We start from the raw sequence: 22,572 nt of genomic DNA on the forward strand, positions 1-22,572 counted from the left end.
GTACCCATGTACTGGAGCCTCCAAAAAACCCTAACCAAGGGGTTCGGCGAGTTTCCAGGTTGGTGAAGGCATCAGGTGCTATAAAGGGGGCGCCCCCAGAGAGGCATGGGAGCTCCACAGCCCTCCCCCCACCTTACCCGTGCATCTCTTTCGCTTGGCCCTTCCTGCGTTGTATGCCTCATAGTAAACCGGTAATAGTAAACGAAGTGTCTCCCTGAGTTCTGGAGCTGTCCTAGTGCATCATCTGACCTGAGGAGGGGTTGTGGGGACAGCCGATGGATTAGAAGTGTGGGTGGCCTGGGCTTGTGATTGACGTTTCAAGTGGGGGCAGCCTGTGGGCCTGCGCCCCTAACCTCTGGGGTCTGCATTAACTCCAGGTAGTGACAGAATTAAACTGAATTGCAGGAAATCAGCTGGCTTCTGCGGAGAACCGGAGAATTGCTTGGTGTGGAAAACTCACACATTTGGTGTCAGAAGTGCTGTAACGAGAGGAAAATGGTCTCTTTTAATACTTTCCCGTTCTGCTTATTTGGGTTAAATGTTTGTAACCAAATTAGCACATGAAAAATAAGTAATAACTTTGGATGTTAATATTTATGAAATTTTCTCTGGATTAAAATAGGAAATAGACTAATTTTCATCTCTCAGAAAATTTCAGATGAGATTCTCCCCCGTATCTGTGATTTGTGTAATGTATGTGTAGGGCTCATGATATAATTATTTTGGACTTTGTCATTGCTCTGATAACAAACACAACATTCCATTTTTACAGATTGCTTAATAAAGCATTAAGCAATGGCTTAAATCTTGGACTAAGTTCCTGAGGGAATGTGTGGAATTTCCTCCTGGAATCCTTTGAATACAACAGAGATGTGACTGAGAAAGGCAGGAAGGGGGGGCCGAACTCCCAGGATTTTTTTAGTCTCTTGATAGGCAAAAAGTTCAGTTACTCCCTTTACTTGTTCTTATGTTTATCCTAATTAATTACATTTACTCATGACCTATGCTTTCTGTTTATTTCAGGTTCCACTTTGACATCGGTCCCTTTGAAAACATGTGGCCTGGAATTTTTGTCTACATGGTCCACCGGTCCTGTGGGACAGCCTGGTATGTGTGACCTACACCCTTGCTTTAAAATCCTCCTCCCCTATCTAAATGCCTCACCACTTTCTTGGTTGATAATTACCTTAAATATGCCATATAGAAATTGTTTTTCTAGATATTTAAATTTAAAAAAGCTAAGATTATTTGACAAATGTGCATCCTTTTTAGATTCCCTCAGAGGCTGCCCCTTGGTTAACAACCAGGTCTAACCAAGTGATCAGAAGAATATAGGTGGAGCTAAAAGAGATAGGGGTTACTTCTCAACATAATTGCATACTGTTTTTAGGTGTGTTTTGGAATGTACATACACATTTAACATCGACTTTCACCTTTAACTTCGATATATCAGTTAAAACAAGTGTGAAAGAAACAGGTGTCCTAAGTCAAAGTCTAGTCCTTTGTTAGTAATGAAGTTATGTTGCCCTTTCCTTGCAAATCTCTGTCCTCTCCTTGTGGCCTGTCCTAGAGGCCTTTCATGAATTTGTATCCGTTTTTTTTGTTTGTTTGTTTGTTTTTGTTTTTTACAGCTTAAACACATACTTAAAATGCAAGGAATAATTTCCTTTTTCTCTTTTCTTACTAATTTAGTCATTAACTGGCTTATAGAGGCTCTTAGCATCTCTAGAACTAAATTGTCACTTGTTTCCTATTGAATTCTGTGTTTTCTCTTATTTCCACCAGTGACTTTTATAAATTGTTGTCTCAAAAGGATGCACACAGGGTAACTAATGCCACTTATTTCTTAGATATCAATTGAGAGTATGACCAGTTGAAACTCTTAAAATCACATACCTCACGCTTCAGGGACATCTGAAAATCTTCAATGGAGAAAGATAAAGGTTATATGTATTTAGAGGTTTTATGGACTCTCGTCTCTTTGGTATTTCGGGGAGCCCTGTTTCATATTGATATGCCTTTGTCTTAAGCTGCCTTAAATCCACGGAGAGAGTTGGTGGGGCTTTAAATGCGTGTAAACACATGATACACATAAAAATGTATAACCATATTGTATGATAAAATACATCATATTCTTTCATGGACTGCGTCAAGATTTGGATATAGCCATCTGCTACCACCGCGTAATAATTTGAGTGTCCCATGGTAATTTGGATTCCTCTTGAAAGGATAATCACTCACCTAGGAAATTCTTATAGTATGCATGTTTGCAGTTTGGGAATCTGAATATGCTTTCTGGAAAAACTTAGCTAAAAATACCCTTGAACGGGATGATGATATGCTGTTGTCTGTTGAGCACAGTGGGATGCAGGAGATGCTTGAAAGCTAAGGAAGAGGTGGTGGGCATTCACGATGGGTAACGGCAAGATGATTCTGGGATTTGCTCCCTGGTGGGCCTGTTACCGTGCCAGAGCACGAGCCACCAACGTCTTCGTCTGTCACGTGGCTGGAGAAGCAGTGGGGAGGTTCGTGAGTGAGGCCCCCGCGCTCCTGCATCCCGTCCCCGTGCAAGTGTTCACCCGTGCAAGTGCGTGCAGGACAGACGTGCACATCTAGTGGTCTCCTGGAACGTACTGCTTCTTTACCAGTTTCTGTCATGACGATTTCTTTTCCACACAGCTTTGAGCTTGAAAAGTTGTGTCGTTTTATCATGTCTGTGAAGAAAAACTATCGTCGGGTCCCTTACCACAACTGGAAGCACGCTGTCACGGTGGCACACTGCATGTACGCCATACTCCAAAACAACCACGGGCTCTTCTCCGAACTCGAGGTGGGTGTGTACACGCTTTCTTTCTCCCGCTTCAAATAACCTGAGTGGGTTGAAGAACTCTATGTCTGGAGTACATTTATGATATAGTTAGGCAACTCTGTGTCATTCCGGGACAAATTTTGGTTCCATAAATTCACAGAAGCATACTTTTTAAATTGTTGTACCCAAGCATTTTCCCTATTATTTTGTATAAGGAATGTAGATACAGAAATTCCAACTTCATCAAAATATCCCTCAAGGAAACACTCATTTTTGTAGTCTTTCTTCCCTATTAAAGCTGAATTCTTCTGAAAGGATGTAAACAAAGTGAATTGTTCTCTTTGCCCTTATGCCCTGGATAATGGAGACATATCCTACCCATCTGAGAACCCAGAGCACTAAATACAATTCAAACATAAATGCTTATTTGATCTTCTCTAGCATAAGGGAACAGGGGCTCGGCGATGTTCCACTGATTCACCGGACTTTACAGACTTGGAGTTGGTGACACACTTAGAGAAGATTTGGGGATGCCTAGTCCATTCATGCACTGCTGTCGAGCCCCTTCCTTGAATGCCCAGCCCGCATTTGGTAATGGGGCCCCTTTGCCCCAGCTGTGCTCCTCCCAGGCGGGACCTTCCTGATGGCCTCGCTGCCCTCTCTCCACAAGGTCCCAGCAGCCCTATGAAAGACCTAACTTGAATCCACCCTTCTCTCCTCCTGCTTCAGGACACGTGAAGAAAGAGAGCTGCCGTCTCTGTGATAAAGAAATTGTGCTTCTCCCAGGGTCACGTCCACCAACACTAGAACCCTGAGGTCCAGTCCTGTCCTTTCCATCCTGTCAGACCAAATTCACAATTTGGGTGGGAAACTTGAAAGATGAATTTTAGAAAAAAAATGCTATTGTAAAGAAAGAGTCAAAACGTTCCTGTTTTAATTAATAGTCTTTAGATAGGGCTTAGCCTAATAAATAATTTATTATTTATCACACACACACACGATGAAATTTCTTCTTTTTTAATATAAATTTTTCTAAACAATTTTCCATCTCATTGAACCCCGTATTTTTGAAAATTTCAGTATTTCTCCATTCACTTCCTTTTAAGAAAGCAATTTTATTATCTTTTCTGCCAAAAGTTAGCCTGTAAGCTTGAGAATTATAGAAATTATTCTTTTGGATTATATTAAAATTTATATTCAAAAATTGAAAAATTTTAAGACAAGTGAGATAAGTTTTGTTACTACATATTGACTTTCATTTAAGTTTCTAGAATTATATCATTCTGTTTCTCCAGAAACTTCAGGTCTTTTGGCTAAAAATAATCCCCAAATAACATACATAAGTATTTAAAATATATTTTATAAGGTGCATATGTAATCTCTAGTAGAGCTTTAGAAATGATCATTTGATGTTTTTAAAGGAAAAGTTAGCAAAGGCAGTTCATTACTTTGTAAGTTATTTTCAGATGCGTGATTCTGGCATACACTTGACAAAACTATCGAACATCAATACAAATAAAATAGGTTAAAAGGAATTAGAATGCTTTTATCCATTGTGCCAGATTTTACAACCTTGACATTTCTTACCAGATTCATTATGGCTGACGTTGCAGCATAAAGTATGGGAACAGCCCCCAAACAAAACGACCCCCAGAACATACACAGTTCAGTGTCTTAAGACCTCCAAACACTTAGGGTTGGTCCCTTGCCTACCGCATAGTTTAGGGGTGCGGGTGCCCGGGGCGACCTCCCTTCCCATTAGGTGGCAGGAGAAACCAGCGTGGCTCGGCGAGACTAAGGCAGCAGCGGGGCGCAGGCGCAGTGCTCGTGTGGGGCTTTCTGCAGGCGCCCGCCCCGCGGCCGGTGGGGCTCCGCGCCCAGGCCTCACGTCCTCCTCCGATGCTGTCCGGGCTCCTGTCCAGAGCCGCCCTGCCGGTTGCCCTGGTCTCAGAGGTCCCTGCCCTCGCGGTTCTTCCCTCCCCCCCACTCCGTTAACTCGCTCCCTCCGCACTGGGTCCTCCGCAGGCTCTGCATCCCGTGCAGGTCGCAGGCTGTGACCTCCACCTCACTGCACCCTCTGCCTCTGCCTCTCCGCTCGGCTCCCTCCGGATTTCTAGGCTCTTCTTTGCCGCCGGCCCCTGGTGGAGCCGCTGTGCTGGCCGCCTGCAATTCCTCTCCTCCCCTTTTCTCTGAAACCAGCTCCATCACCCGCCCCAGAAAATGCTCTGGTCCAGGGGCCGTGCGGGTCCAAGGGTCAGGGCTCAGTTGTCCTCTTTGCGTCGCTGTTCTCACGTGGCACCCAGGACCACCAGCACCCTCGATTCCCGAGCGCTCCTCCCGCCCGCTCCCCCTTCAACTTTCCCTTCTCGGTGACGACCCCGTCCATCAACGTCTAAGGCTGATGACCTGGCCCTCAGGCTTGGCTTCCCCTCCCCCGCTCGCCGTCCTGCCCTCCTTTCTTCTCATGCCCAGCCTGCCAGAAAGCTCTGTTGATTCTGCCTGCAGAATCTTCCAGACTTTAGTCGTGTCTCCTAAGCCTGCGTTGCTAGCGTCCTGGTCTAAGCTTCTGTTATGTTTTGCCAGAGTCACGACAAAAGCCTCCCCCAGGTCTCTCCCACCCTCCTGGAGTCTGTTCTCAATACAGTGGCCAGCGTGGGGATCTTTAAAGAACGTCAGCTAGATGATGTCACTGCTCTGCTAAAAACCCCGCCATGGGTCCCTGGATCACAAATAATACAAGATCTTTACCCTCCCCGCCCCCCCGCCCTGCCCTCACGTTCCTCTCTGTCCTCCTCGCCCCGCAGCCCCTGCAGCGGTCAGTCCTGGTCATGTGACTCTGGTCCTGTGACTCGTGGGCAGGCTCCCCTGCCAGGATGCGCGCTGGCTGACAGCCCCGCCCCCGCCCCCGGGAGCCGCCTGCTTCTCCCCTTCTCCCACCTGCACCTCTGCCTGTCTGAGGCCCATCCTAACTGCTGTACATCACAGCCACCCGCCTCTCCCCTGTCCCCTTCAGCCTGCTCTTCCTTGTATCTTTTTCTATACAATTTGCCATTTTTCACATACTTTATGATTTACTTGCTATATTTCTCATTTACGATAGCAGTAACATCGTTAGAATTTAATATTGAATAGATTTTTGAGTGAAGAACTGATACTGTCCTCTCCTTTTGCAGACTTGCTTCATCTGTGATTCTTTGGAACATTTGCTTTAATTTTATACCACCTACACTTTTTACCAGAGTCGATCAGGAAAACTCAAGAATAATTTGATTGTTAAGCTCATAAGCAGAAAGACAAAGAAACTGGTTAAAAAAGAATTTAGATTATCTGTTATTTCAGGCATTCATGAGCATGTTGGCTGCATCAGTGACAGAAGTCAGTGTGATAAGAATACTAACCGTAACGTTCCTCATGTTCCATTTCTTTGTTTTGAACATCTGTGCACTGTGGTTTCTCCTTAAGCGCAAGGGACTGCTAATTGCGTGTCTGTGCCATGACCTGGACCACAGGGGCTTCAGTAACAGCTACCTGCAGAAATTCGACCACCCCCTCGCAGCACTATACTCCACGTCGACCATGGAGCAGCACCACTTCTCCCAGACCGTTTCCATCCTTCAGGTGAGGCGCCCAGGGCCACGTGCCTGCCCGCTGCCCCGTGTGTACGTCGTCTTGTCAGAGAAACCCACGGTTTATACGTAAAAGAGGGATATTCTTCTGGCTTTCTTTAGAAGCAGCAGCTACATTTTATCGTAAAACCTGTTTTAAAAGATTTATATATATTTTGCAATCACATTTGATTTTTAAGTACCTTCTACCCTAAGGCAAAGTTTGTTTCACATAGTTAATTTAATCTATGTAGATCATCATGTTCCTGAACCAGAATGTGTCGAACAACGAATCTTGAATGTTAGGCAAACAAGACTTTAAGTGCATTGAAGTTCTTTTATTTTTTCTTTTGTGTGTTTTTAAATTGAGTTTTCTTGCTTTTAAGATGTCCTTAGTGACTGATCTGGATGCTGACAGGTCTCCCTTCCCTGTGAGATACGTACGCTCCTTCTTCACTTCAAACCTTTTCTCAAAGTCATCTTAACTACGTAACTATCGCCTCGTAATGCTTTGACTCCTCTCACAGACAATTTTTAAAATGTGATCTGTGTTTGACTTAAGAATAGTGGACCCCGTTTCTTCCTCTCACTGTCAGCACCTCAAAACAGGAAGAGAAATCTCATGAGATCTTCTGATTACGTGTCTACGGGAAGGATTTGGAATTGTCAAGGTTGTGATGCAAAGCCCCGGTAGGGCTTCAGCAGTGCCTGGCTGTGGGCGACTTGCGAAGCAGGAAGGTGTCTGCCACTTGGTGCAGGTTTCCTTTCTTGTGTAGCCCAGGCCTCCCCTGACCACCCAGGGCTCTTTCCTCTCCGTAGCTTCTCTTAGTGGCGCCTCATGGTCCCAGCTGTCCCAGTGATTGGTAGTACTGCACACACAGATCTTTTCAAAACCCAGCAACATTTACGTGGTCAGGCCCCCTTTCCTCAGGACTGAGAAGGTAAATGGTGAGCTTACTGATGTGCAGGCGCTCTTCTGATGACCTGCGGCGTAGAGTGAAAGGTCTGTCAGATACGGAGTCATATCCGGCAGGTGGCTGAATGTCCCCCTTGCTCCCGGGCTAGTCCTATCCCTGAAAGCAATAGGTAGTCACCATTCCCAATGTTTCCTTGGTACCAATACTTTATTTTTTAAATGATGTATGTTATGTATGTTTGGCTGGATAGATAGATACATACATACATACTTAGAAATTTAAGCAGGATAAAAGATGTGTGTGGATATATGTATATGTATGTGTGTGTGTTTGTATATGTGTGCATGATATAGATATGTGTGTACCTATATATGTGTGTATATAATAGGTGTATATATACACACATGCATTAAAACATGCTTTTTGTAAATAGACATTTATAAAACTTTATGACAGTTTATATCTACTTTCCCCTTAGGCTATTTATTTGCCCAGGAAGAAAGGTATATGCCAGAAATGACATCAGGATGCCTTCATTTAGAAATAATTAGGACTCCCTGGGTCCCATGCGTATCCTGTGTCCTAAATGAATTCATACATATGACTATGACAGCATTTCTGGCAATTTAAACTGCAAATGAATTTTAATAGCCTTCATAAAGTTCCCTCAGAAAACCTATTTTAAATATAAGAGAAATAGTTTTTACAGAGGCCAGGATTGCAAAGTACATTGCTGCTGGATGGAATAAGACATAAACCGTGTGATACAGCAGTGATACAAAGCAGAAGGGATGGAGAGGGTCTGACCCAGCCAAGGAAGACTTCTGGCAGGAAGGCTTGCTCCGTTTGCTGCCGTTGACAGTGGAGATGGCACAGAGCAGTTTGTCCCATTTTCAGCAAACCCTCAGCCACGTGGGGGGCTCCGTGTTACACGATGAGGTGTTCCTAGAATGATCAGAGCGTCATCACTGGAACTCAGGCAGTGAATTAAGTTCAAGCATGCTATTGGCGTCCACAGAGTTGTTGGAGGGTAGTTAGATTTCGAGTATTAGAGAAGGCATTTCAGTCACTGTTCGGGGGTGGGGGGGACATAAGGGCACCTGTGTTCTTGTGTCTTTGGAGAGGTGAGGTTCTCCACAGACGAGTGGGATGGGAAGCCGGCTAGAAGAACCGTCATGGCCACAGGTTCAGCCCACCAGTTAAAATCTGAATCTGTATCCTGGCTTGACCAACACCTCCTGTGTGAGCTATGACAGGGAGAAACATAGGGGGCATAAACTCATGGCCCCATCTTCATGGGCAGGAGAATGGCGGAGGGCTCCTTCATTTCCTGGAAATCTCTAGAATCTGCTGATTGTACATGCTCATGATAACTCCTCTGAGTTTGGCTTCTCAGATCCATCTAACTGCCTCTTGAAATTCGTTTCAATAGCGAACATATTTATTCACTGCCTCGCAGCTGCCAGCACACGTTTCAGGCCCGGGGAACAGTGATAACAAAAGCACAAATGCCTGCTGTGTCCACAGCTCCGCCCTCAAGCTGATCTTCTTGCCTCTCCACCTGGCCGGCCTCCTGGGGTCCCAGCCATACTAACAGGCTGCGGCTCTCACACCTGTGCGTCAGCCTGGGGTACCATAAGGTTCTGTTTCCAAACGCTTGAACTGTGCTTAGCATTCAGTGTGGCCAAAATTGTGCTGAGTTACTTTACATCCCACGGGTCAGTGACCCTGTTAGAGCCCTTCCCCCTCACCCTGCCTCCAGCTCCAGTCACCAAGCCCTGCCAGTTTGAAGTTTTGTCAGGACACCTCCAGACTTGACCAATTAAGGTGATATCCTTGGCTGAGGGTAAAATTTAATTTCAACATCCAGTCACTGAATTATCAGACAGAACAATATGTCATGACGTCACACAAACCCCTCTGATAGGTCTGTCTTCCCAGTGGGCACGGTAGTGAGGGCCTCTCCTTCGGTGTCCTCACCTCCGCAGGCAGCCTTCAGAGCTCTGGCTGCACAGAGGATCGCAGTCCCGGAACAATTCATCCTTTGGCCACGTGGCCAAAGAGGAGATAAAAAAATTCACCATGATGGTTAGAGATGGCTCCCCATGAGGCCTCCTCAAAGCTGTGTGTGTGTGGCTCTGTGTGTGTGTCTACAGACCACAGTCTTGTTAACCTGACTGCTGGCTTTCAGTGTTGTTGCCGCAATTACTTATGGGATAATCTGGGCGACTGGGGAAGTGTGGGGAAGAGGCCCCCTGTGTGACCACAGCAACCTCAGCAAACAGAAAGGGGGTGTATATTTAAAAGCTAACCTCAGTCCTTCACACACGAGCACAGAACTATTCACGGTGCAGCACGGCAGGGAGGGTGTATGTTCGTTCACACTTGCCTTCACTTCCGTCACAGGGAGAAAGATGCAGTGGGCAGTTCCCACCCTCCCCACCCCCCAGCCCCGAGTGGGCAGTGGGAGGAGACTAAGTCAGGAATGAAGTAAGGAGAAGTATGAAAGCATCTAGAGGAAAGATAGGTTCAGATTCTTAACTTTTGCTGAGCTGCCCCTTGTCTCAACGTTGGGCCTCAGGACTGTTTTCCCGGTGACTGGGGCCCGGGGCCCGGGGCTGTGTACAGGCCGTGAGGGGCATTCAGGGGAGACGGAGTTCCCATTTGGTGCCTGTAGTGGATGCTGAACTGGCCCCTCTGAGCGTACAGTCTCCTACATGTCCATCAAGGACCTTTCCCGAGTGACATCCCAAATTCCGCCTTCATTAGACGTTGTCTGTTTGACTGCCTTTTCCCCCATATTGATCACCATTTCCCCAAACTTGTGGTTCTCAAATTTATCTTCCAAATATATGTCTGAGCATATTATTCTCCTTTTTAAAAGCCACCAGTGGGTCCCATGGCCTCAAGAATAAATTCTGTTTCTTAATTGATAGACAAGTCTTTTATGAATGGCCTCTGCCTGTTCCAGGACTACTGTATCTACTGTATTTTTGCAGTTCCAGACCATTTCTTAACTCTGCATTGTCTAGAGTTTTCTATTTTGGTGGCCAGCTTCTCCTCATCTTTAAGGCTCAGCTCAGGCAGTACCTCCTCCAGTGAAAGTATTTTATGACATCTCCACATAACTGGGGCACAGTTGTGTGCCTTTTCCACATGGCCCCCGGGTCCCTTAAACATACACGTATTCTAGAGTTCTCACGTGGTATTGAAATTTTCTGTTTGTGAGTTTAGCCATCCTCTCCTCTGAATTGTAAGCCCGGTGAGGACAGTCGCTGCCCCTTGTTCATCTCCATCCCGCAGGCCTGCTGCCGGGTCTGTTGACGTGGGTGGTGGTGGTCACGTGAAGATAAGAATGTGGACCTAAGAGTCAGAGAAGGCAAAACAATGTGTGCAACGTTTGGCGACTGGTAACTGCCAGGTTCTATTTAGGGGAAACTGAGTAGATATGTCTCCTTAGGACAAAGCATGTAGGTGGCTCGGTGGTGGAGCGTTAAGTGGAATGACTTCAGGTAAGGAGACTGTTCTATGTGGACAGTGACAAGATGGTGGGTAAGCTTTGTGTTCTGACCTAAAACTTACCCATGTATTTTTATTTAGCAATGGTGATAGAACCATTAGCGTTAGAATATTAAATCCATTTTAATGTTCATTGAACATTCCTTTATTTAATATTCATAATTAATGTTCATTTTAATAGTCAAATTATATTTCATAATAAGATAATGATTATTTTGAATATTGAAGCTACCCTCTTTCTGTCTTTTGCCTTCTGTGAATACCCTACGTTAGGTACGCAGAAGTCAAAATTTTAGAAAACAGACCAATTAGGAATGGTCGTTCTCATTATTAAGAAAAATTTCTCATCATTCCATTAATCCTAAATCATCTAGTGCTTTTGAAATATGTTTACATTTTTAAAAAGTTATCTTTAGCCCAACATTTTGGGATCCCATGACATTTTCATTACGTTTTATAGCAGTAGCATTTCTGTGACACAGCCAAATCCATCTGCAGTGGGTAGAATTTACCGTTATCTGTTGCAATTATAGCAAAATAGTTGTACTTACACTCAACACTGTCCTTACTTCTAGACTAAAATGTATTAGTTATTACAGAGGTTAGCCTAAATCTATCCTTTTCTACAGATGTACTCTAAATAGATAGAAGGGTTCTCTGGTGGTCCAATTCAATTTTGGGCGTATTGTTTGCTTGTTTCTCCTTCTCTCTCTCCCTGTTTCAACTCTGACTGCAGAAGTTCTACTGGTAGGTTTTATCATCATCACCATCATCACGGTAATCATTTCATCATTTATTAGGTACTTCCTATATACCAGAAACTTAAGAACTTTACACGTATCAGTACATTTGATTTTTATGGTATCCTATGAGACAAGTATTATTATTCATTTCCATTTTACACATAAGAGTAATGTGCATCAAAGAGGTTAAGTAACTGGCTCATTGTCACACAGCTAGTAGGGGGCAGAGGATATTAAAAATCAGAGTTGTTTGACTCCAAAACTTGTGTCTTAATTACAGTACTCTCATGTTTCCTAGTATATGGTTTGATGCAGTGGACAATTAAATGTCAAAATAAATATTATGTATCTTTTAAAGGCATCATTGTTGTGAATGCTTGAAGCAACTAGTTGTGTCATTGACTTTTTTCATCCTGAAGCCCCAGAATGATTCAGCCTCCGCCTGTTGCCCCTGTGACAGTGATTCACAGCCCAGTAGGGCCAGGGCTGCTGGGGAGTGAGACCTGGACTGGCTGGCATGCAGATACTGAAATCTGAGCTCCAAAGCCCTTCCAGGAGAATCTCTTTTGTAGAGCTCAGCACAGTAGGGCTTTGGGGAGAATTACGTATGATTAATGGTAATATTTTAAATGCGTGCTGAGGAAAGACTGATCATCCGCCCTTCTGCATCTGTTCTGACCCACCTCAACGCACGCTGTTGCCAGAGGGACTGCTCTAAAAGCCACCTCCGTAATCCTCAGTGGCTCCTTATTACTTTCCATATTATATTTCAGTTCTGCACCCAGGCCTTTTTTTTTTGCTGTACGCGGGCCTCTCACTGTTGTGGCCTCTCCCATTGTGGAGCACAGGCTCCGGACGCGCAGGCTCAGTGGCCATGGCTCACGGGCCCAGCCGCTCCATGACATGTGGGATCCTCCCAGACCGGGGCACAAACCTGTGTCCCCTGCATCGGCAGGTGGACTCTCAACCACCACGCCACCAGGGAAGTCCTGCATCCAGGCCTTTTAAAAAACTTTTACTTTAGTTCTTCCCATTTCTGTATTAAATTTGCCTCAGCCGCACGGAAGTGTCTGTGCTTCCAGCAAACGCTCAGGGTCTCATGCTCTCCTCTGTTCCTCCAGCTGGTCCTTCAGAAATCATGTCGCCACCAAGAAGAGCGTCCCATGTGCTCCCATGGTCTTCACTTACCTCATTCGTGGGGACCATGCCACTCTATTTTTTGTGTACCACTGAACAGTGAACGCCTCAAAAAAATGAACTTATGTTGTTTAGGACCTTGGATATAGTAGGTACTAAGCTACTAATATCCTTACCCAAAGTGAAACACTACAGACTGAATATCTGCTCAATGAGACATACATTCCTCATTTTGCAGTGGGAAAGATACAGCTATGGAAAGAAAGCAGTGCTCCAACAGTGAGTCAGAATGCTGAGAATCCTTAGACCCATCATGTGTGAGAGTTAGCAGGGACCTTAAAGACCATCCACCTTAACGACCGTAAAGTGTGTCCCCGAGAAGTCTCTCAGCATCAGGACCGTTTCAGCGTTGTTTATATTCTCTCGTACACATCTCACAAATCTCAGCTACTTAAGCAGCTGAGCCTTTACAAACAGAGCCCACTCGTAAGCTTTCACAGACGTAAGAATTATATGCTCCTTACCTATTTTGGGACTTTAGAAACATTGCTGGGTATAAAATACTTGTTATTTTATGCTTGATTGATACAACATGGGATCAACTGCCTTGAATTAATATAAACTTTAAACAACATAACCTGGAATATTAGTTATAATAAACTTATCAGTTGGTATATAAAAGCATCTTATTATTCTATGAGGTTTTATTAGGCTGTTAACTAACGTGATATTGGAGCTTTCAAAGCATTTTCAGCCGTTTATCTGCTGTGCTGGGTTGCTGTTTCTCCCTTATTGTCTTTTGTTTTGGTAGGAGCAAAGTGTTGATAAATATATACTATATTCTCTTGAAAGAAAGGGGCCATTTATTGTTTGTTTATCACTTATTCCCTTTACTCTTGTAAAATGTTGAAGGAAGTAGTCAAGCTGTTTATTATAAAGGTTCACTGCTGAACTTTTCCACCTAGTTTCCCTTTAATATCGAAAAGTAAAGTAAAAAAAGAAATAATGAATCTGAAATAGCCAGCAGAATATACAGATCCTTTAAAACGGGTCTGACTTTGTCTTATATCATGGGCACTTTTGAGAATCTGATGAAAACATGTGTTTATGGATGACACACTCAACATACTACACACAGTTGTAGCGAGTTCATCACTCTGTGGTGCCTGGAACCCAGGCTAAGAAGTCCCTATTTTAGAGAGGTGAAAACGTAAAATCCGACAGTATGTGAGAATATCTTATGTGCTGTAATTTAATAGTTTGTTGGTGATAGAGAGAATAAATCATATAAATATATATCACACGTGATTCCTCTTCAGACAACCTGCCAAGAGCAGATGTGTGCGTGAGTACCAGCCAAACACATCCAATGTGGAACTTGTTTATGTGGTCGGATCCCAGGTCACAAGGCATTAAGCGCTGAAGCAGAGGCCAGCTGCTTTACTGGAGTTATGATCCAAGCAAAGCAGCTTTCTTAGCACAAGTCAGAGTCAAGATTTCTTGTAACTTTGTACAATACAAGTTTAGAGTTGAGGTTGAAAGGGGCTTGGAAGTTAATTACCTTCCCAGTGATTAAATCCCCGCCCCTTGTCCCCCATCAGTTACTAACCAGCGTGTGTTTTGAATGTTTCCGCAAACAGCATCCCATGCATAGTTCACCTGGTAACTCTGAACATTTAGATGGTTTTTCCTTGTGTTGAGCTGAAGTCCTGTCCTTATCATGTCCACCTCTTTGGCCCTATTTTATTTATAAAGGCTGCTTCAAATGAGATTACAGTACTAAAAATTACGGAAATAACCAGTTTATATAAGTACTGCAGTTTTTCTTTAGTCAAATACAAATGTTGTTAATGCTTTAGCAAATACTTCATTTCAATTAGATATCAAAGATTTATTTAAATTTTATAATTTGAAAGTGCAATCATGTGTTTGAAAGTGCTTTATAATGCTTAGAGCATTCTACAAACATGTCCTTACTATTATCATTGTCTGAGAAAGAACCAACTAGAACTAACTCCATTTATCATAGGATAATTTAAATATAAATATAATACCTTAAAAGTAAATAATACAGGAAGATTCTGATAACTGAAAATAAATGTGGCACATACAACCTTATTTCAGAGTAATAGGAAGCAGACAATATCTTAGTGAGATGTCTGATTTTGTAAAGAAATATACTTTAATAATTTCAAGTTTGTCATGTAATTTATCCGTCAGTATTTGTAGCTTAAGACAAGCGGAAACAATTAAAAATCGGTTTATAGTACAACTGTGTTGACTAATGAATCATTAAAACATAATCGATGAACCCACAAATTGAATCTCTACCTTTTTTTGTTTGAACAAAAATGACCCGTTTTAACCTCAACTACAAATAAAACTTAAAATCCTGAGGAAGAAATTATTGTAAAAAGTTTTTAAAAGATTCATATACGGAAGAATACTTATGAGAAAACAGAATTCAAATGACCAGTGTTTGGTCTTGTTTAGGGTGATGATCTGCTGGGTCCATCTCCCATGAGGACAGAAGACAGGATGGCCTTACAGTTTTTGCACCTCAGGGATTTGTGCTTTATGTAAAAGCATTCTTGCCTGTAGGAAGAGTTTTTAATATGCCTAAATTTTATGTTCTGGTCCTGGGACATTTTCTTCTATGATACAGAGAAAATAGTTTATTAATCATTAGGCTTGCAGAAGTGGACAAAGATATAGATGACTTTTTAAGCCCATTAATTTCCAGTATAATGGGAAAATTACTGAAGTTCTTAATTAGTTTAAAAGGAAAAGTCTTTTACTTAAATATTTTACATATTCCAGTCCTTTAATTCCTTACTACAAATATCCCCAAACTAGGTGTATATTTAAATCACTGGGATTTTATGGTGGGAAATGTTACGTAGTTTAAATAGTTCATTTAAGTGGTAGCTTTATTGTTGTATCATGAAGAGAAACCAAAACATTAATTTCATCAGTCATTTCAAACTATCCTTTTGTTCCCCCAAAACCCATCCTGACCGAATGCCATTGACTGACTGTTGTTTCAAATAACTGGAAATGTCATTAGATTGGAGCTTGTGCTTGTTATTGGTGGTGTTTATTTGTATTTTTTCCCTAGTTGGAGGGGCACAATATCTTCTCCACCCTGAGCTCCAGTGAATACGAACAGGTGCTTGAGATCATCCGCAAAGCCATCATTGCCACAGACCTTGCATTATACTTTGGAAACAGGAAACAGTTGGAAGAGATGTACCAGACCGGATCGCTAAACCTTAATAATCAATCACATAGGTAAAAATAATTTTTGAAAGTTTAGTAGCCCAGGAAGGGTTATTTGGAATAAATTTATATTTAAAAACAAAAATGTAATTTGGCATAAATTTATATTTGAAAAAAGAAATGTAAAAAGAATTTATGTGGTTTTTTTGTTTGTTTTATGTGCACTTTATATTTACTTTGGATATTTCGTTATTTGACAAGATTGCTGACAATGTATTGTGAAGGTCACTAAAATATGAATTAGAATTTAAACTGGTCACATAGGAATGGGTACTTTTAAAGGGAAGTCATTTTCCAAGAAGCCTCTCCTTGAATTTATCACAGTCCAGCGTTTGGTCATTGACCTCACAGACTCAAAAGCAAGTGAAAATGGATTCATCAGAATCCAGATCTTATTAACCAAGCCAATGTGATTGATATATAAAACCTGAATTCCATTTTATTGATCTGCAAACATACATTCTAGTTATAAGCATCAGAATATTGGCATTCAGTGTGGTCACAATCCTTTAGGAAGCCAAGTGGCCATCCAAAGTGGTTTGAACGTGGGGTCAGAACAGAGAGAATGAGATTCCTTAAATGTTCTAATGCATCAGGCTAAGGTAGTTTGATTCCTTTTTTTCTGAGAAGGTGTGACTTGCCCGCTGGATTCAGAAATGTGTCCGCTGTTTTCATTGTGCACCTGTCCAGCCATCTGTCCATTAGATCTCAGTCCACTGGCTAAAACACCTCTTGGCCTTGCCGGTGTGTAGGTGGTTACCACCAGCTTTTCTTTGTAGGACTTTCCCTTTGCTGTTTCCATGTCTGACTAAGTCCATCTTAAGTGATGCCATCTTGATCTTTAGATTTGGGAACTTGTTTATTGGTTCATCCTAGTCTTGCTGAACTTGAATCTATTCTTTTTTGCTTAGGTGCTTTGTGTACCTCCTCTGTAATCCATTAAGGTACTGATCATAACATTTCTTTCTAGAGAAATCTGCTTTCAGTTCTTAGAAGCAGTTCACTCAGGTACCCCAAACACAAAACATTAGGTCTACAGATGACTATAGACAGATACATAATAAATAAAGTTGACCTCTTCAAGAATATGATCATCAGAGTTTTTATGGGGAACCTTCTTTGAGGAAAAAAATATACATCTTAATTTTACAGAGGGCAGTCTGGACACATTGCCAGCACCCTCCCAGGGTTGACAGAAGGGTCAGTGTCATGCAGGACAACACACCCTCTTCCGTCTGCAGCCCAAGGGATGCGTGTGATTTACAGTCTTCATGTGTCTGCAGAAACGGGTGTTTGTCCACAGTTCTCTTTCTTATGGCAATTATAAGACTGGAGAAATATGCGCTGGGTTAAGGTATCCTTTGGCTTGCTGAAAACTATGTGTATACATTGTTTTTAAGTTATAAATAAGAGTCATGTAAGTAGTAACAAGTTTCTTGCATATGATTTTAGCAAAATGATTACAATAATTATATTCTTATAAAATAGAAAATTTAAAAATCTAATTGCAAGTAATATTATACTTGGTGCTTAATGCATATGTACATGTTAGTGGTGTATACTGTATAGTTATGATGATTAAATAATTTTAAAGGTATTGCATATTTGTTTTAAGAATTCAAAGAGTGCAGGTATATACAAGAAAAACAATGATAGAGTCGTCCGTGGGTGTTCATTCCTGGAGCCCCTGCAGGTACCAGAATACGGGTATTACGTCCCTTGTATAAAATGGCCCTGGATGATGAATAGGGTCACTCTCCCAACTGCACAGTGCAGATGAGAGACCTGGGGGTCTGCTGGGTCCTGTTCTGCAGAACCAACAGAACCATGCATTCTCCTCTGTTTATTCTAAGCTGTTTATATGCACAAACATACATCTTTAAACAAAAACGTGATTACAGACCTTCCTCGGTATCCACAGGGGATGTGTTCCAGGACACCACCCGCATAACAAAATCAGTGGATGTTCAAGTCCCTAAATCCCTTCGTCGGCCCTTGGCCCTCGTATCCGTAGGTTCCGCCTATACAGATTCAAGCAACATAGTACAGGATCCGAGGTCGGTTGAATCTGCGGATGCAGGACCCGCAGATGAGCAGGGCTGACGGTATACCAGATGCTTGCCTATTTTTAAGAGTTATGTGACATCACGTAGTATGGAGGACTAGCTAAAGCCTCACTAAACCTTCCTCCTATTGATCAGATGTTTCTAGAATTTTGCACCATAAATCTGCAATAAACTCTTATAAAGTCATCTACTGTCCTTTAAAAATATATATCACATCACCTACGGTGCTAGAAATGTAGATACATGTTAAATTTTCTAAAAGGACGGTAGAAATTCACACTTCTCCTCACATACAGTGAAAACTGTTTCTCTTTAAGTATGCCATTCTCTGACAACTCTCTGCATTAAAGATCTTTTCATGTTTGTTGACTTTGTTCCCACTTCTGTTTGTTCACAACTTTTGTGTAATTTTTGTTGAATTCTTTACTTTTTTTATATATCAGTTTGCATTCTATATTTTTGTTAAGGATGTTAACATTTTCTCTGTTATATGTTACAAACATTTTCTTAGGTGCTTTTCAAAAGTTTTATTTAGATTTTATTTTAAATACAAAGAAACTTAATTTCATGAAGCCAAATCTTTTTTTTTTTTTTTTTTTTTTGCGATACGCGGGCCTCTCACTGTTGTGGCCTCTCCCTCTGCGGAGCACAGGCTCCAGACGCGCAGGCTCAGTGGCCATGGCTCACGGGCCTAGCTGCTCTGCGGCATGTGGGATCTTTGCGGACGGGGGCACGAACCCGTGTCCCCTGCGTCGGCAGGCAGACTCTCAATCACTGTGCCACCAGGGAAGCGCTCATTTGTTTTTATCAAATCTGGTTTCCTGTCTTGCTTATGAAGGCCTCCCCTATCCTCAAAGTAATATAAATTGTACTTAAAATTTTCTTTGCATATTAATGCTTCTGGAGTTATATTTTTTATGAACATAACTTTATTTCTTCCTGATGGGTTGAATCAATACCATTTAATTAACAATCTATGTTCTTCCACTGAATTGAATTGGAGTTTCATATAAACTCGAATACTTCTTTGGACTCCTTAAGCCAGGTAATTGTTAATTATCTAATCCTCGACTGTGATCATACTGTTTTGATTATTGTAACTATATTGAAATTTATCATACAACCTGGTAAAATAATCTTCATCTTTCATTTACTTTCTGAAAATTTCATGGAAAACGTTACTTAGTAAATGCATTTTTTATATTTTTATAAGAAAAATTTCAAACTTAAGAGAAGTAGAAATTATACTAAAATGTATACTCATACCCACATTCAAGAATTATTAACATTTTACCATATTTTTTGCCTTTATTTTTTGACTGTGCCACTTCCTTGTGGATTATAGACCTCATTACCCTTTATGTCCTTCATAGTGAATACTTAAAAAAGAAAAAGAATAGTTTATCGTGTTTGTTTTCAATTTAAAATATCCACATTGGGATTTTGATTGCAGTTATATCGCACTTATTTCTTCACTTGTAAATGAGAGCATATTGGCTTCTCATCCAAAAGCATTGGCATGACTTTTTAGTCTTGGATAACATTTTATATAGTTTATTTACCAGATCCTATCACTTTTTTAGTTAAATTATACTGGTCATGTTATAAATGTTATCACTTGTGAATGTATTTTTTTCCAGTTTTTAATGGAAATACAATTTCCAGTATAAAAAAAGTTATGAATTTTTATATATTTCTCAATTTTGCTTCATGTGTTTAGAAACTTTGTTATTAGGTGCTTATACATTTGTGTATTTGTTATGTCTTCTCTATGATTTATCCTCTTGTCACTATGAAATTCTCTTTTTATTCTGGTAATACTTCCTGCCTTAAAGTTTTCTGTGTCTAATAGCCACACCAGCTTTCTTGTGCTTACTTATTGGCATGTCATATTATTTTCCAATCCTTTACTGTTACCCTATCTGCATCCTTATATTTTAAATGTGTCTTGTAATCAGCAGTAGTTGAGACTTTCAGTCGCTCCTTCCTTTAGAACTGTCAGTTCGTTTGCTTTTAATGTAATTATATTTATGTTTGTCTCATTATCTTGTTTGTTTTCTCTTTAACCCTTTGTTCTTTGTCCTTCCTTTCCTGTCTTCATTGGAGTTAATGAAGTGTTTCCTTTGTTGTTGTGTTCTGTATCTTCTATTGGCTTTTATTGTTACACTTGTATGTTTTTAAGTGGTTGCTCTTGAGTTTAGATGAACCTGCATTTTTCAGTCCACCTTGAATTAATATTACTCCATTTCTGTACAATGTAACAATCTTAAAAAGACAGAATCCAGTTATGCCCAGTTTTGTCTTTTATGCTGTTGTTGTTAAATATTATACTGCTACATATGTTGTATACACCACCCAGGTTGCTAATACTTTAAATTAAATAGTTAATTAATTATTAAAGAACTTTTAAAAAGAAAAAGATAATCTGTCATATTTTCTCATATATATACCATTTCCAATGTTTTGCATTCATTTGTGTAGATCCAGATTTCCGTCTGGTAATTATATTACCTCAGTCCAGACAGCAGATTCTTTCAGCCTTAGTTCATCACCTTTATTTTGGCTTCACTTTTCCAAGATATTTTTGCTGGATTTAGGATTTTAAGTTGACACACTTTCTTTCAGCATTTTTAAAATGTTATTCGGTTGTCTTCTGGCCTCCATCTCTTTCTTTTTTCCCTGATGAGAAATCAGCAGTCATTCTTATTGTTATTCTCCTATATGTAGCATGTCTTTTTATTCTGGCTGCTTTTAAGATGTTCTCTATATCCTTGGTTTTTCAGCACTTTGTTTATTATGTGCCTCAGTGTCCTCCTTGTATTTGTCCTTCTTGAGTTCCTCTGAGGTTTCTGGGTCTCTGGGCTGCTGATTACAGTAAAACGTAGTAAAGTTTTAACCACTTTTCTTCAAATATTTTTTTCGTCAACCCATCATTTTTCTTCTGCAACTCTAATTACACATATGATAGAGCACTTAATTCTGTCTTACAGGTTATTAGGTCTCTGAACTGTTTTTTCAGTCATTTTTCCTCCCTGTGCCTCAGTTTGGGTAATTTGGTATGATTCGCCTTTAATTTCAATGATACTTTCTAATGTTCTCTCCAATCTGTTGTCCATTCCATCCAGTGATTTATTTTATATATTGTGTTTGTCAGTTCTGACATTTATTTGGGGCTCATTTTTATAGCTTCTGTCTCTTTTAAAATTCCTGTCTCTTCACCCATTGTATCCAAGTATATATTTTCCTGGAGATTCTTTAGTATATCTATCAGTTACTTAACAGTCCTTGTCTTCATTTCCACCAACTGAGTCCTCTATGGGTCTTTTTTTTTTTTTTTTAAATAATTTTTAATTAATTAATTTATTTATTTTTGCTGTGTTGGGTCTTTGTTTCTGTGCGAGGTCTTTCTCTAGTTGTGGCAAGCGGGGGCCACTCTTCATCGCAGTGTGCGGGCCTCTCACTATCGCGGCCTCTCTTGTTGCGGAGCACAGGCTCCAGACGCGCAGGCTCAGCAGTTGTGGCTCACGGGCCTAGTTGCTCCGCGGCATGTGGGATCCTCCCAGACCAGGGCTCGAACCCGTGTCCCCTGCATTAGCAGGCAGATTCTCAACCACTGCGCCACCACGGAAGCCCCTATGGGTCTTTTTTTGTTGACTATTTTTTTTTTCTGAGTCATGGAACACATTTTTCTTTTTCTTTAGATGTCTAGTAATTTTTTAATTTATATGCTACATTGTGGATAATATGTATTCTCTGTTATCTTTCTGGATCCTGTTATCCTTCTCTGAAGATAATTGACTTTTACTCTAGTGGCCAGTTAAATTTCTCATGGATTATCCTAAATTTATGTATATGTGCCTTAAGCATTTTTTGTGTGGTTCTGTTTCTGTTTTGGCCTTGGTCCTTGGGTCCAGCCAAGGATTTGAGGGGAATATGAATGCATATTTGGGGACTATCGCCTTTGTGGCTCTCTCCTTTCCAGGATTTTTCTCCTCAAATTCCATGTGCTCTGACAGCCCAGATGCTAACCTCTCCACCATACTGTGACTTTTTGGGTGCCTCTAAATGTCTCATACCCCAACTGAGCCATAATCTTAGCAGAAAAGCTAATAAATGTGGATTATGCCCAAAGGTTTTAAACCCCTTCCAGTTTCTGCCTGCTTTTAGGTACTCAATTGCCTTCAATGAGTTGTTTTTAAATTTTGTTCAGAATTTATTCTGTCATTACTAGAATTCTAAAAATGTGTTTTCTAGCCATTTTATTATGTTTTCTGTGTCAGTTGAAAATATTAGTCTCTTGGATTTTCTAGGCATACTTTCACATCATCTACAGTTAAATATCATTCATTCCACTTTTCTGGTATTGATACCTATTTTGCTTTCTCATCTGACTGTATAATTAGAACCTACAAAACAATATTGGATTATGGTGAAAAAGCAAGTATATCTAATATGTGTTTGATTTTAATTGTAGTGATTTTAGATTTTAATTTTTTA

At 41.0% G+C, this 22,572-nt stretch overlaps 1 protein-coding gene across 1 annotated transcript in view; it reads left to right on the forward strand.

The window, feature by feature from the left end:
• The window catches only part of PDE10A (phosphodiesterase 10A), a 299,066-nt gene that overhangs the window by 247,000 nt on the left and 29,494 nt on the right, over positions 1–22,572 (forward strand). The window contains 4 exon segments of the mRNA XM_060115412.1: positions 1,024–1,107; positions 2,680–2,830; positions 6,272–6,427; positions 15,849–16,021. Of these exon segments, the coding sequence (XP_059971395.1) occupies positions 1,024–1,107; positions 2,680–2,830; positions 6,272–6,427; positions 15,849–16,021 (564 nt within the window).

This window comes from Mesoplodon densirostris, chromosome 12 (assembly GCF_025265405.1).
Source record: "Mesoplodon densirostris isolate mMesDen1 chromosome 12, mMesDen1 primary haplotype, whole genome shotgun sequence".
NCBI lineage: Eukaryota > Metazoa > Chordata > Mammalia > Artiodactyla > Ziphiidae > Mesoplodon > Mesoplodon densirostris.